Source organism: Chrysemys picta, chromosome 11 (genome assembly GCF_011386835.1).
Source record: "Chrysemys picta bellii isolate R12L10 chromosome 11, ASM1138683v2, whole genome shotgun sequence".
In the NCBI taxonomy this organism is placed as follows: Eukaryota; Metazoa; Chordata; order Testudines; family Emydidae; genus Chrysemys; species Chrysemys picta.
This window is the reverse complement of record NC_088801.1, coordinates 77,172,165-77,187,601: the sequence shown is the minus strand read 5'-3', so window position 1 is coordinate 77,187,601 and position 15,437 is coordinate 77,172,165. Positions and strand designations below refer to the sequence as shown.

The window sequence follows — 15,437 nt, the reverse complement described above, 5'->3', positions numbered from 1 at the left end:
ATGGTTTATGGATTGACATGCAGCCACAATACGAGAGACTCAACACCAATCCAGCTAGCCAGCTGTGCTAACGGGATAAGTAATTAACAGGTCTCCAAGCTAACGGACATCCTTGCAAAGACAGCCAGTTATGCTAACAGCTTTAAATCATATTGGAAAAGCCATGATGCATCTTTTCAGTTATCCACACTTCTTTGCATGTCCAAATGTAAATCTTAATATATTATTAGCAAGTAGTTAGACATCTGTACCTGTATCCAAAATGGTGGGCCATGTTTTAATATCTACAGCTGTGGCAGCTTCCTTGGATTTCAGCAGTTTCATTATTCCTTGTGTTGTAAGGATACATGCAGACTTACTGACCTGTACAAAGTACATTCAAAAAGTTAACAAAACTAATGAATGGAAGTTCTTGTGCTTTAATATCCACCCAAGTCAGTCCAACCTGAAGGAGCTGATTATAAAAAAAGTTGTAAACAAAGCAAAAGAAAATTGTGATAATGGAAAACAAGTTTTTAACTAGTTTAATGAAACATGTATAGACTCTGGGTCAGAGGGTCACTACATTTTTCAGAAATTCATATTATTTTATATTTACCGTTCCATGAGGTTTATTGGGCAATTTTTTACTTATTGGATCAACAGTTTTAAACAAAACAAAAACAAAACACAAAGGAATCTCTCATACCTCTACAATCATCTTGACAGTGGGCAGAGTCGTAGCAAGATTTTGTGGGTGAGGGGGTCGAACTGTTATGGGTATACAGCCGGCATATAAACAGCCATAGAAAGTTGCTATTAAGTCTACTCCTGTTAAGGACAAAAATTAGTTTTAATTTCACAAATCATTATAATCTCTCATACCAATTCCAAAAAATATCCTCAATACATTTTAAGAATCAAAAGTCTATACGCATATATTTGTCATAATAGGTCCATCTAAACCAGTGCCCTGCCTCTGGAAGTAGCCAGTCCTGGGGGGTTTGAGTTTTTGCATTTAAATATTAGTACATTTGTAGTAATTATTTAAGTTCTTCAAATGAGAAGATCTGTTGAAATACATTTCAATAAAATGTCCAGTTTTGGGTGCCACCTTTTAAGAAAGAACTGGAGAGAATCCAGTGGAGAACAACAAAAATAATCAAAGGTTTAGAAAACCTGATCTGTGAGGAAAGGTTGAAGAACTGGACATGTTTAGTCTTGAGAAAAGACGACTGAGGGGGGACCTAATAATCTTCAAACATGTTCAGGGCTGTTCTAAAGAGCCTGGTGATTAATTGTTCTCCATGTCCATTGAAGGTAGGACAAGAAGAAATCACCTCAATCTGCAGTAAGGAAGACTTAGGTTAGTTATTAGGAAAAACTGTCTAGCCAAAAGGGCAGATAAGCACTGGAACAGGTTACCAAGGGAGGATGTGGAGCCCCTGTCACTGGTCGTTTTTAAGAACAGGTTGGACAAACACCTGTCACGGATGGTCTAGGTACATTTGGTGGACTAGCTGACCTGTTAAGATCCCTTCCAGTCCTACATTTCTCCGATTCTCTGATTCATACATTCCATGAAGTTTGAGATGGTGTGGTAGATTATAAAGTGGGCAATCCGGTCTTTCAAAGTAATATATACAGAATTTGTCTTTCATAAGTTAACATTATGCAGTCTCTAAACTACCCTTTTTGCAGAGTTTTACGCTCCTGTTCTACATTTACAAGCATGCATTAGTGACAGAGACCAAACATGAACTCATTCTAGAGACGGTTTCAGAGTAGCATCCGAAGAAGTGGGCTGTAGTCTACGAAAGCTTATGCTCTAATAAATTTGTTAGTCTCTAAGGTGCCACAAGTACTCCTGTTCTTTATTCTAGAGATGGTCACTTCCTGTTAGGACACAGGTGCATTTGTGGTCAGCACTGGCCCTCTACTGTACCTATTCTGTGAACGCACACATCCTTTCACTCTTTGGAACCGAGAACGTGGTACCTTTCATGTGATCTACATTCATTCCCTATTCACTTCCCAATGGCATGGTACTGCACAACTGTCCAGACACGTTCCATCTGACCTTCATAGATTTATTTGATAAATTTATCCTGCCAACTGGAGAATTGGCTTAGCAGAAAAAGCAGAGAAGTGAAGGAGCCTTCCCCTTAACAATTACATGCTGGTCACTCGGAGATGGATTGTGGGACTGTTCAAGCATCGAGATGCTTACGTTCCTTTACCCACAATTGATGACTTTACAGTATCTGCTGTCTCTATGCTCTTACCTGGAGGATAAACCAGAGCGACATGGTCTCCGACATTCAGTCGTCCCTTCTCCATCAGTGCAGCTGCCACTCTCTCTGCTTTCTTGTGCAGTTGTACACACGATGCAGTGCTAGCTACTGTGCCCTGTATAGTACAAACGTGACTTAGGAAAACTTGGCAGGAAATATATTTTGACACTTAGATCTAACACTTCATTTCAATTATGGTTTTAGCATCGTAGCGGATAGAATTAAAGACTTGTTGAAACTACATTTAGAATGGCAGAATTCAGTCAGTTATAATTTCGACAGCTAATACAGATATTTATTTTAAAGTTTTTTATTTTTTATCAATTTTAATTTTCACAGTTGTGCAAAATTATGGGTTAAGCATTTTTTTTTCATTTTTTAGAGATTTAATTTTATCGGGGAGTCAGCCAAAGGTGGGAGTGGGGCGGCAATTATTTATAGAAAATAGACACTGATTCAAAAAGCTAAAAGCTTTATAACCGTTGAAACACAAATTGTCAACCATGTCTCAAAATATTAGCCTTAAATTAAACTTTAATAAGTTCTCAAGCAGCTTTTTTCTTACCTTGCCTACATGGAAATTTCAATCATCATCGATGGAAATATTTTTTCGTGTGTATAGTGAAATCGGCATTTATTGACATTTACCAGTAAAAATCTAATCCTGCCAAGCCTAACTATATTCAAATACTTTAGCAGCTCAGAAACTGGGCCAATTGCACCAAAACCTCTTAAAATGCACACAGAACTGGCTGTGCTGTAATTCGCATATTTACAAGTCACCAGCATTATAAATATCAGATAATGAAGATACTTTGGTACAAGTTCTAGATTTGCCTTTCCACACAAATTTAATAGCTGAAACCCATCTTTGTTATTAGAAACCAAGATGATGAAAATGTAGCACACTTTTCTGATTCTGCCAGTAAAATGATTCATTATTGCAGAAAACAAAAGTAGTTAAAGCATTCTTTCACCTCTGGGGTCTTGTTCCAGCAAGTCTGTACAGGGGGCACTACAGAAAATCCTCAATAGTCCTTACAGTGCTACAGTCTACTCTCCTTTCCCTTCACCCACTTCTCGTTCCATCCCCTGCCCCACAACCAAGTACCTTCTCTTGACGCTATTTAAAGGCTCGTCACCTTTACAGTTAGACTTTCCCCCACTACTTTAACTGTCTGAGTCAAAGACTTATTTTATTCTTAATTCAGTGCTTACCTCTTACATTTCTGATACCTACATTTGCATTTCCTAATTTAATGCACTTTGCTTTAAATTTCTCTTCATTAATGATATTTTTCTGTACTGCACAGTAGACAGTAATACCAGGCCCTCACAGGGAGCGCCAGTAAACATTCCTAGCTAGCAAAACAGGTAACCAGGAGTCCGGAGGAGCTCTGCTAATGAACATGGCAGTTAACTTGCAGTTAACTTTCAGGTCAGTGAAAATTTTTTTTCATTTCTGGGGGTAACAATTCAGCGTGGAGGTTTCCTGGACTGCAGTAGGATACTCTGCAGCCTTGGGGAACATTTTAGAGAAGTGGTCGTCGAAGCCCTGCAGTCCCAGTGAGGAAATCCGATTTTGGATTAGGACACAGGACAGAATATGCTGATACAGCATTCATCAGCTCGCCCACAAGGCCCCTACCCCACCAACATTTAAGCCTCTCAAAGACTGACTTTTGCCCTGCTTCCTACGTTAACCTAGATAACTTGTACAAACAGGCCTTATTTGCCACTCCTCTTCTGCGAGCCACTTGTTTGTCTGCTCCTAGGCAGTGAGATCTTCCCAGCAGGAGCCCTCCCTTCCCTGAGTGTCCTGAATATCCAAGCACTGCCACAATCACCCAGTAAACCATAACTGAAATGTCTGGTGACAGAGGTATGGTGTGGGGGCTGCCAGGACAGATTAACATTGCTTGGCCCAAGCTGAAGTGACCACAATGACTCAGGTCTTGTCCTCTTTCACATTTCTGACCGCCGCCGTCAGTAGTGACAGAGCACACAGCAAAACTTTAAACCGTAACTGAATTTCTGTCCCTCCATGCTCTGGAAGTGCTTGCTGCTACAAACGCTACCATAAAGACAGCCTCCCTCCCCAACAACCGGCTCTTCAGAGACCACTTGTGCTGGTCATGTGTCCAACACCTTAGCTTGCCTGCACACACATTTTATTTGCCAGCAAGGTGGAGGGTCACAAGGTAGCTGATGAGTCCAACACCTCAGATCCACTCCTTCCCAAGAGAGTGTTTGCAAACAGGCAACCCTGCTGACTGAGGCTGAGCACGGCTAGCTTGCTCTCGGTCACAGCAGTAACAGGCAGTCCTTAACCAAGTGGACTTTTAGGATATGTCTACACTGCAATTAAAAACTTGTGCTGGCCCGTGCCAGCTGATGTGGGCTAAGATACTTGGACTAAGGGGCTGTTTAATTGTGGTGTAGACGTTCGGGCTTGGTCTGGAGCCCAGGGCCCTATGAGGTGGGAGGGTCCCAGAGCTCAGGCTGCAGTCCAAGCCTGAACGTTTACATTGCAATTAAACAGCCCCTTAGCCGAGCCAGCTGTCTAACCGCAGTGTAGACATAGCCTTCGGGCCCATCTGATGACCCAGAGCTCTAGAACACTGTACATGAACACATTCCATTGACTGTCAGACCGTCCCCAAAAGAGGTAGAGCCCACTGGCACTAGTGGAAGGGACAGAGGTGCCCCTGAACCCAAGAAAGCGGGAACGGAGACCTCCAATGTGTGCCCTGGATCCATGACCATATTGCTTTTTTCTCCCGTCACAGCTCTGGCGAGGCCTGCCTTCTCTTACCCTTCTACTCAAAGGGCAATGAGTGCGAAACCACAAATGCCAGGCATGGTGTAGACCTCAAATCTGAGAGAAGCTGGACACGCAGCTGCGGCAGCTCTCTGAAACTAGACAGGATGTAGACTAGTGTTCTAGGGAGGGAGCAGACAGTGAGCACAGTGTGAAAAAGCTAAAATACTGACCATGTGGATTCATTAAAGTGTGCTGGAAACCGGAGGAGTCCCCCCAACGTCAATAATTAGGCTGTAACACGAGTCTGCCACTTCCCTTCCTCAAACCCAAATAATTTTACTCATTACTTGATCTGAAAATGAGACTAAGTGCATCTCACCTTGGAATTCAGCAATAGAAAGAGAGGGTGATCTGGGGTTGTCTGGGCTCGCCACTGAAGAACATCTGCTAAGTACAGGAACTGAAGCAGAAAGAAGACAGGACAGAAAACATTCAAACTCCCTTGAAACATACCATGCTCAGCTTCAGTAGGGTACTATAACAACTACTACCCTTGGATACATTCAAAAAGACTCAGTGCTACCTTTCTTGCCTGGTCATTATCCTCCAGCTGGGTAACATCTCTCCCTGAGGCTTGTGCAATTCTCTTTCCAGCAACAAGGTTGCCCACTATCATAGAAGCAGGACCAACATCTGGGTAAACAAATTGAGCAAAATGGAGAGGATAACTCAATTTAACAAAGCCAATCATAATTAAATAATAACTAATAATTAAGCATGCATATTACCATAAATAACTAATGCAATGTAATGTTAAACAAATAAAAAAGGAAGGTGAGAGGCTGAAACCAAACATCAGATCTGACAGAACAAACATCACCTGGTAACACAGACGTTAACATGTTCAGTTACCGAGACACAACATTTAGAGACAAACATGAAGGCTAAGCTACATACTCTGCTTTAGTTACCTGGCTGTTTTTGTCGAGGTTTAGGCAAGTTGGTAACACAGGTGTGAGGACACATCAAAACATTGCAAGGGTGCAGAGCACCCTCTAGAAAGCGCTGTTTCGTTTCTGAAATATGAATTCCTCCGAGTGGCGCCTTCGGCAAGGTGTTGGCAGGAACCAAAGCAAGACAATACACACCCACTTGGTGAATGCTGTCAATTGCCTTGAGGGGGAAAAAAAGAATTCGTTACGTACAGTGACATGGCACTTAGCTGGAACAAGAATTCTGAAGTAATTTATATCACCACAAATTTTACTTGCACCATAATTTGCAAATAAAGGGTCCAATTCTGCACTCACTGAATTCAGAGAAGTTGTGCCATGACTTCAATGGGAGCAGATCCATATTTCTGCTCGTGCAGTCAAGCCCAACACTGATTAGGGAAGTTACTAAAATGTGGGTGATAAGTGCAGAAAGGTCGTGAAGGCCAAAACTGTGTCACAGTGTACTTAGTGTGTCCAGTGCAACCACAGAAACACAGTAGAATGTAAACCACAAGAAGATATAGCGGGGAAACATTTAGCTGCTTAACACTCACTATCTGCTCCAGCTTGGGAACCACGCAGAACAACAGAAATGGGTCATACTTGTCTTTCTATGAATGACATCCTTACCATTACCAAGTAAACTGGTAATGGAAGACTTAAAATCCTATGAATTTATATAGAGACCATTGTCTCTTTATTCCTACACAGCTTTCCCCTCAGCGTAAGAGGCATCTCTCTTTACATTGTTCTCTTCAGTCCTACCCTCCCTCATAGTTCATTTCTGATTCCTCGGCCATACCTGCTCTTTCAGTTATCGCACCCTGCAGCCTCCTTAGAAGTGACTGGCTACTTCAGAAATACCGGACTACTAGTGGACACCATGACCTAAAGTAGCTGTTCAATTTAGGGGCATACAGGAGACATGGCGCACTCCCAAATCACACATGCTGCTAACAAATATTCTAAAACAGAAGTCTGCTTTTGATATTTTGTATAAGTTCAACATTAAGTTCTTTCAGAATCAAACAGACCAAAGGACACTGGCAAAAATAAAGACTAACGAATTACAAATTGAACTATCTTCTGCAGGATTTGAAAATTCCAATCAAAATGAACTGCAGAAATCATTTCTCAAGAACAAACTGATTTTGCTCTTGAAAAAAATTCCATTAGCTAACACCCCAGAAATGCCGTCAGAAGTGAGCTTGTCAGAGGTTTCTTTGGCCAGTTTGGAGGTAAGGTTGTTTATATAGAAAACAGAAGCTCTGATATTCTCATTTGATACATTAGCCTTATTCACCTGAAAAAAGAGAAAGGACAGATCTGACTACCTGTAGAACCCTGCTCATCCACTGAAAACTATCCTCCTCTGATGCATCAGGGCGCTGCTCTGCCACAAGCACTATTCGATCATCATGCAAAACGGTCACAGAAAACACTGCTATCCTAGAACACAAAGGACAGAAGAATGATAGGACTAGAAAAGATGCAACGTATAATGAACATAGCATGGTTTATTACAATATGGATGGTTGTAACTCCCGTGGAACTGTTTTCACAGACACAAACATTATTTATGCCAGATCATCACAAAATCACTCACAACTTGAGGACGAGAGGAAGTTTATTTTAATTTTCTTTTCTCAGATTTGAGAGAATTTACACTTCACTACTATGGTTCATGTGTTATTATAAGCAGGGTTCAACACATACTGGATCTGTGCAAACTTTCACTATATAACTTTGTCATGCACATTGACTCTAACCTACAACATCTAACTACTGAATCCCTCTCCAAAGGAGGTGGACAACTCTGCCAGATTAAAAGGTGGCATGTCTAGCTGTATATCTGGACTGATAGCTAGAAACCCGCTTCCTTTGTGGGCCAAACTGGCTTTGAACCCAGGTCAGCAGTGGGGAAAAGGCTAGCAGTATCTCGACAAGCTGGGAGCCAATTTTTGAAAATGATGCTTGAATTGATGGAAGTGACACATTTATGAGGAAACAATACACTTTTGTTGTAGGTTCAACAAGTAACTCAGCAGCAGTTCCTCATGCCACACCTGTAATCACAGGAGACACCTGAGCTGAATGCCCCTCTATGTAAGAGCGATAACTTGGGCACTGTAGTATTACTTTTGAGGGTCCTTCAGAGGCCCCAAACAGCCAGCTTGTTCTTCTCTGGGCACATTGCCAGGTGCATCTATTAGCATGAGCAGCTGTGGGAGGGAGCGGTCTGGTAGGGTTAGATCTATTAGGGGGAAGGGAACTTGTGTTCTAGGTTTGCTAGGGGGTCTCAGTTCTGCAGGCTCTTGGGGTGATGCTGCTGCTTAATTTTATTTGTCTTGTGTTAGGGTGTCTAGAGCTCTGGATAGGCATCCACATTTATTTTTTAGAAATCAAAAAATAAAATAAAAATACAGACGATGCAAAACTGAACAAAGAAGTATTGTAAAGTTTTAATTAGAAACAAACAGAGGAAGTCAGTAAGACTAATGATTTCACCAGGTCAAGGCAATTTTAAACAATTTAGAATCAATTTACATAAATTAGGTTTCATGCTGTATGCTAGCAGGGGAAGCCACACTTTCATATTCATACTCACATGGTGACATCTTGCCCCCAAAGCAAAGTTCAATGCAGAACTTTCCCCAAACTTGAAAGCACTCTGAAATGCTGGATGAGCAGAGGATAAATACACAAGAATACAATGTTAGGGAATAAGTTCCTCTCTCAAAATATTCACCTTCCTCTGTAGACAAACTTCATTGGTTCTACTGCCAGTGCTGTGGCTACTACATCATCAGCGTTGTGTTTGCGAATGTTCACCACCATCAGGCCATCCAGTTTTCCCACCACGAACACCAAACTGTCCTGAAAAGACGACAGGCTAAGAAACAGAAAAACCACACAAAATGCAAACCCAAGACTCCCAGTAATATAAGATCATTAAACCCTAGGGATAAGAGAGTCACATTATATAGACTTATGTGAGGAAAACAGACTCTCTCGATAGAGAATCCTGTTGAATGCAGCTGCACTCACACAGAAGGAGGTGGCTAGTTGCCAAAGCCAGCTACTCGACCCAAATTGTGCCCCTGCTCAGGGACATGATCCTGTCATTTGGCTTTGAAATCAGGAACCCATGATCCAACAGCTGGAGAAGGTATCTGGAGGATACTTCCCCTTGGGAGAGCAATACTAACTTGACATTCCAGACTTAGGGTACGTCTATACTTACCTCCGGGTTCGGTGGTAAGCAATCGATCTTCTGGGATCAATTTATCGCGTCTTGTCTAGACGCGATAAATCGATCCCGGAAGTGCTCGCCGTCGACACCGGTACTCCTGCTCCGCGAGAGGAGTACGCGGAGTTGAGGGGGGAGCCTGCCTGCCGCGTGTGGACCCGCGGTAAGTACCTTGCAACAGAGGGTCCTGTGGCACCTTTAAGACTAAGGGAAGTATTGGGAGCATAAACTTTCGGGGGTAAGAACCTCACTTCTTCAGATGCAAGGGAAAATCTTGCATCTGAAGAAGTGAGGTTCTTACCCACGAAAGCTTATGCTCCCAATACTTCTGTTAGTCTTAAAGGTGCCACAGGACCCTCTGTTGCTTTTTACAGATTCAGACTAACACAGCTACCCCTCTGGTAAGTACCTTGTAGTTTGAACTAAGATACTTCGACTTCAGCTACGTTATTCACGTAGCTGAAGTTGCATATCTTAGTTCGAACTGGGGGGTTAGTGTGGACCAGCTCTTAGTTTCATTTGATCTGCAGATTGTCACACAAGATTATATTTCAGTATTCCTGTTCTGTTTTCCTAAATCCTCCTATCTACTTCCTACTGCTTAGTCTGTTAATTCAAGAGTGGATTCACTTCGTGGGCATTTGGAACAGTTTTGTCCATTCATACTTACAGGTCCAATAAAGCCAAGCAATCCTGTTCTTGTGAAGGATTGATCTGAAACAGGCACCCCTGCTGCTGTCACTGGAATGGTCTGACAGAATACAGAAGATAAAGTATTCAGATACACACCACAGGTACTTCACTGTTTAACTAGTACTGTGAAGCTAAAATGCATTCATCTTCTGTTTCAGTGAAAATCTTTTCTGATTATACAAAGAATGAACTAGCGAGAGCATTTCCTGTCCTCCTGGCTGACGTGGCTATAACTCGTGCGGTGAGGTAGGCAAGTACAATCCCTATTACAGAGGGGGAGAACAGGCACAACTGGAGCTGAGTGACTTGCCCAAGGTCACATAGCAAGTCTGTGACAGAGCTGGAACATAACCCAAACCTGAGAAGCAGAGCTTGTGTTTTAACCAGGTAAGTTTCACTAATAACCCCTCTTGTGTTGCCTCTTCTGGTTTCCTTACTGTTTGTGAGGACTACCCCACCCGGCCTGCCTCCTCACTGCTACGTGGCTGGACATCCTGATGTTGGAAACCCTCAGCGAGAACGCCCTCCAGAAACATAAGCTGGGTCAGGTATTGGGAGCTGGGAGGCTGGCTAGAAGAGGTTTCCAGCAGCGAGGAAGATGGTCAGGACTCCTTGTATTCAAGAGTCCTGACGCATCGTTTTTGAAACAGAAAACCCTCCCTGATCCCATGATAGCATTCCATCCATCATCTTATATTGGTGTCTGCAACAGCAGTGTCTGAGTGCCTGCCAAAAGTAAAAGAGGACAACAATGGTCACTTCCTTCCTTGCTGGCCAGGATGCGTAAGATACTACTTTTTGTTTTTGCTTTTTTGGGAATAGGCCTGTATGTGTGAAAAAATTAGATTCAGATACTGCTGCAGTAAAGCTTGGGAAAGTGGTGGGTTTTGCGTTTAGCACCAAATGCAGCGAGGCTGACTGTTGTTTTAAATTAAATTAATGGAGATATCCCATCTCCTAGAACTGGAAGGGACCTTGAAAGGCCTTCACTAGCAGGACCAAGTACTGATTTTGCCCCAGATCCCCAAGTGGCCCCCTCAAGGATTGAACTCACAACCCTGGGTTTAGCAGGCCAATGCTCAAACCACTGAGCTATCCCTCCCCCCTTGTTCTTATTTCATCCTCTATTCAAACTGCCTCCAAGCCCTAAGGAACACAGTTTCATGTATTATCCAGTTGCAGATTATTCAGTGTTCTAAGGATTACAGCAAGTAATCAAAATAATCTTTTATATAAAAAACGTGTGTATGGTTTTCCATACACTAGGAAGACTTACTTAAGCAATGTGGCAATATCTGAACAATACTAGTATGCATGTAGGGTATGACGATGTGGTATCAGAGATCTACACGAAGAATCACCTGACTTTATGCAATAATATCCCTGAAATGTCTTAATGTAACTTTACACGTTAATGCTGTGTTGACACAGAGGTGAGATGATCATACACTGATTATGTACAGGATGCTAATATGAGCATGATACTAGAATCCTGAATATAAAAATAGATGATTGACTGCTAATGCTATTTCATAATTTGGTTAAAGGAAAAACAAGTTTCAGTTCTGATGTGTTATTGGAGTGGATGAAGAGAGGTGTATTTTGCCATGGCTTTTATTTAATTAATTAAAACAGATGCTGTTGCAATGAACATGAGCATACCTGCTGTGACACAGGCCCAGAAAGGGTTACACAACTTGCAGGCTAACTGACTCAGATTCAACCTTTAGAGAGGTTTCAGAGTAGCAGCCGTGTTAGTCTGTATCCGCAAAAAGAAGAACAGGAGGACTTGTGGCACCTTAGAGACTAACAAATTTATTAGAGCATAAGCTTTCGTGGACTACAGCCGAAGAAGTGGGCTGTAGTCCACGAAAGCTTATGCTCTAATAAATTTGTTAGTCTCTAAGGTGCCACAAGTACTCCTGTTCAACCTTTAGAGACATATTAGTAGATAACATTTGTGTGTTGTGTGTGTCTACATAGATGTTGTTAGAGGCTGACAATGTAACCCAAAGGTTCCGGTCTATCACTGCATTCTGTTAATGCAGAGATCAAAAGGAGATGTTAACATTTAAATGAACTGTGAATGTAGTGATATCACTGTCTTCATTTCTCTTTGAAGTATATATTAAACTACCTGTAAATGGTGGGAGATAAGCAATTGCCTTATGTTAATCCATGTAGCTAATTACCAGTGGTGCTTAGGAAATAGGAGGTTACTTCAAAGACACTATTCTTTACCCAAGGAACACCTGCTATCAAGAGGCTGACAAAAGCCTGCCAGGGATCTATAAAAACTCTTGGGCCCTGATTCTGTCATCTCAGATCTGCTTAAGCTTCATCAGGGGAAGTTTGAGTTGCAAGACTGAGGTCTCCAGTTCCATTCTGGATCACCGTGTCATTGGGCATTGGACTATAACCTAATGAACGGATTCTGGAAAGGACTCTTTGTGACTCAAACTCACCATCTCTGCTATGAAACTGACCTAAGAACTCTCTTTGTATCTGTATGTATAATGATCTTTTCACCAATACTCTCTCTTTTCTTTTTTAAAGAAATTTTAGTCTTGTGTCCAGTCCTCTGGGATTGGTAGAACGTTTTATGCGATGAAAAGGATTTTCAGTCATCATATTTGACATGGCTGTCTGAGTGGGAGCTCAAGGCTAGGTTGCTTTAAGGACAGGGCCGGCTCCAGACACCAGCCGAGCAAGCTGGTGCTTGGGGCGGCAGCTTGTAGGAGGCGGCATTCCGCCCAATCCTAGGACAGCACGGCTGCTTTTTTGTTGTTGTTGTTGTTCTGCTCCGGCCGCCCTGTAGGGGGCAGCGGCATGGAGGACGGGAGTGCCCTGCAGCAAGCCTGGCAGGGCAGCCCGCATCCTTCCCTCCCAGCCGACCGGAGTGGTGTGGAGCCCTCCCGGCAGGGGGCACGGTGGGAGGGGCAGCGTGGCAGCGCCCCACTGAAGCGCTGGCCGCCCCCCTTCTCTCTCTTCCCTGCTCCCTCCCCCTCCCCCTGCTAGCTGGGGCACATCTGCAGGGCAGGGAGTCCCCCTGCACCCTGGCTCCGGCCATGCCGCAGGTTTTTTTTTTTTTTTTTTTTTTTTTTGCTTGGGGCGGCCAGAAAGCCAGAGCCGGCCCTCTTTAAGGGAACTGTATTTCTGACCTCTGTGAAGCCTGTAAGGTATTGTAGAAGCTGTTTTGTTGCTGGCTTGCTGAATCTAAATATTAGAATAACCACCAGTTTTGGGGATTGTCTGCCCCACTCTTTGCCGTTTGCCCCAATTGAGCAATCTCAGCATCCCCCTCTCCTCCCTAGTCACACCTGCAAAAAGAAACTGATACATAATTCTGCCCATCTCCTCACTAACTGAAATAATAAAAACATCTTTTTATCGAAGGTTATAAAGGGCATAAAAGTTATAGAAAGACACAAACCTCAAACACATTCTTGGTGATTCCAAGGAGACCATAGTATGCTGTCCCAGTTGCACCAGAATTCACACATATTTCACCAACTTCATCAGTTTTACATAGATAAGGAGTTCCATCCACCTTCACAACACACACATTGGCTAAAGCGGTAGAGCAAGAATGCAATGGTATTATCATCTATGTATATTTTGGTAAACTGGTAGACAGAAATTGGCTTGCTGCTGAACAAAGTAACATGATTAATTGAATTTCAATATTGAGCAGCTAAACCAGAAACATTACATATAAAAAAATATGTCAAAAAGGAGGGTTTTGTTATAGAAATTTTAAAAGCATTTTGATAATCTGAGTAATGCAATCTCTGATTTATGTATTCTCTAGATATGAAAACTACAAACTTTCAAATGTCTAATCCCCCTCCCCTCCCCAGTACGTTCTAGGCCTTACTACATAATACCACAACCTCTTAGCATGTGCTTTTGAACACGAAGGCCAAAATACTATAATCCAGGGCAGCTGGTTAGGTGAATGAGGATTTATATAGTATTAAAGATGACACATTTAGATAATACCAATTACAAATTAATAATTCCTTTTGATTTACTGTTGCACATATCATATTTGGAGACATTAATTCCTTAAATTAAATATGTGACACACACAAATTAGAAATGGAAACAAAAAACTATTAGGCCTCTTTTATTCCCACTGCCAGTTTAGGATTGGTCCAATGAATTTTCTAGTACTTTGTCTAGTCTTCTTTCCAAGCATGCCAAGCTTCCCACAGCTGTTGAGATGCTCTTTCGTAATCTAACAGAACTCCCTTGACATGCTGCCTAAAATTTCCTTTTCTTCACCAACTTCCATTACTTCATGCTACATTACTTGGTACCACCCTAAATAATCTTTCCTTTAGAGTTTGTTGATATTTTCCATTCCTTAGATAAACTATCTACGTTTAGTTGTTTTAATACTTCCTCATAAATCATCCCCTCTACTGCCTCATTCTTCTTGCTCTCCTATGAAGTCTCTCCAATTTTCTACACCATTCTGGTATTGAGGGCCACAGAACTCAATGCGAATTTCCTGTGTGGTCTCATTAAAGTTCTCTACAGAGATTACCTCCTTCCTGCTCCAGGACACTTGTTTGAAAATCAGAGCTCACATTGGCTTTTTTTGCAGCAATCAGTGACTAATTTCCTCTGAGGCAGGGGTCGGCAACCTTTCAGAAGTGGTGTGCCGAGTCTTCATTTATTCACTCTAATTTAAGGTTTTGCGTGTCAGTAATGCATTTTAACGTTTTTAGAAGGTGTCTTTCTGTAAGTCTATATTATATAACTAAACTATTGTTGTATGTAAAGTAAATAAGGTTTTTAAAATGTTTAAGAAGCTTCATTTAAAATTAAATTAAAATGCAGAGCCCCCCAGATTGGTGGCCAGGACCAGGGCAGTGTGAGTGCCACTGAAAATCAGCTCGCGTGCCACCTTTGGCACGTGTGCCATAGGTTGCCTACCCCTGCTCTGAGGCCACCCAGGGGTCTCAAGATACAACTATCCATACAGGTTTCTCTGCCTGTGCCAGCCTGCTGGGATTATTCTGATTTCCCAATCCCTGGAACAGCCACTATCTGACCATGTCTGGGATGGGGCAGTACAAGATAACTCTCCACTTGCGTGGGGGTCATGACGATGATGATAATGGAGCTAGCCAGCTCACCTCACCACCTCAGATGCAGGGGAACGAAGACCAGGATAGGATGGCCTAGGTGGGTCAGTAGAGCAGCTGGAACCCTACCCTCACCCCATCCTGTGTTATCCAAACTAGGGCCAGGATGTGGGCAGGGCTGCTGTCTCTTCAAGTGGGCTAACGAGCTCTCTGTTGAAAAAAGGAGCAAAAACACAAGAGTGTTTCTATATCCTTCTGCTGGCTTGTTGGTTTCCAAAGCTGGATGCTCGTAACCAGAAGGGATATTGGGATAAGTAAATTGAAATTGCTTCCATCATTAGCTCCATGTGCTTGCATCTGTTACTG

The 15,437-nt window shown here is 42.5% G+C and overlaps 1 protein-coding gene across 10 annotated transcripts in view; it reads right to left on the bottom strand.

Annotated features, from left to right (window-relative positions):
• The window catches only part of DIP2A (disco interacting protein 2 homolog A), a 200,231-nt gene that overhangs the window by 27,375 nt on the left and 157,419 nt on the right, over window positions 1-15,437 (bottom strand). For 8 of the 10 annotated variants that reach the window (XR_010591669.1, XM_065562263.1, XM_065562261.1 and 5 more), the window contains 10 exons: window positions 13,409-13,545; window positions 9,953-10,033; window positions 8,782-8,909; window positions 7,367-7,481; window positions 6,009-6,210; window positions 5,621-5,730; window positions 5,417-5,497; window positions 2,265-2,388; window positions 689-810; window positions 252-363 (listed from right to left, as the gene is read on the bottom strand). Coding sequence is in view for 8 of the 10 variants with exons in the window: in XM_065562263.1 (XP_065418335.1) it covers window positions 252-363; window positions 689-810; window positions 2,265-2,388; window positions 5,417-5,497; window positions 5,621-5,730; window positions 6,009-6,210; window positions 7,367-7,481; window positions 8,782-8,909; window positions 9,953-10,033; window positions 13,409-13,545 (1,212 nt within the window). In the remaining 2 variants the exon portion in view is untranslated. Of the gene's footprint in view, window positions 1-251; window positions 364-688; window positions 811-2,264; window positions 2,389-5,416; window positions 5,498-5,620; window positions 5,731-6,008; window positions 6,211-7,335; window positions 7,482-8,781; window positions 8,910-9,952; window positions 10,034-13,408; window positions 13,546-15,437 lie in introns of those variants that run through there. The other 2 variants (XR_010591670.1, XM_065562264.1) reach the window with 2 other exon arrangements.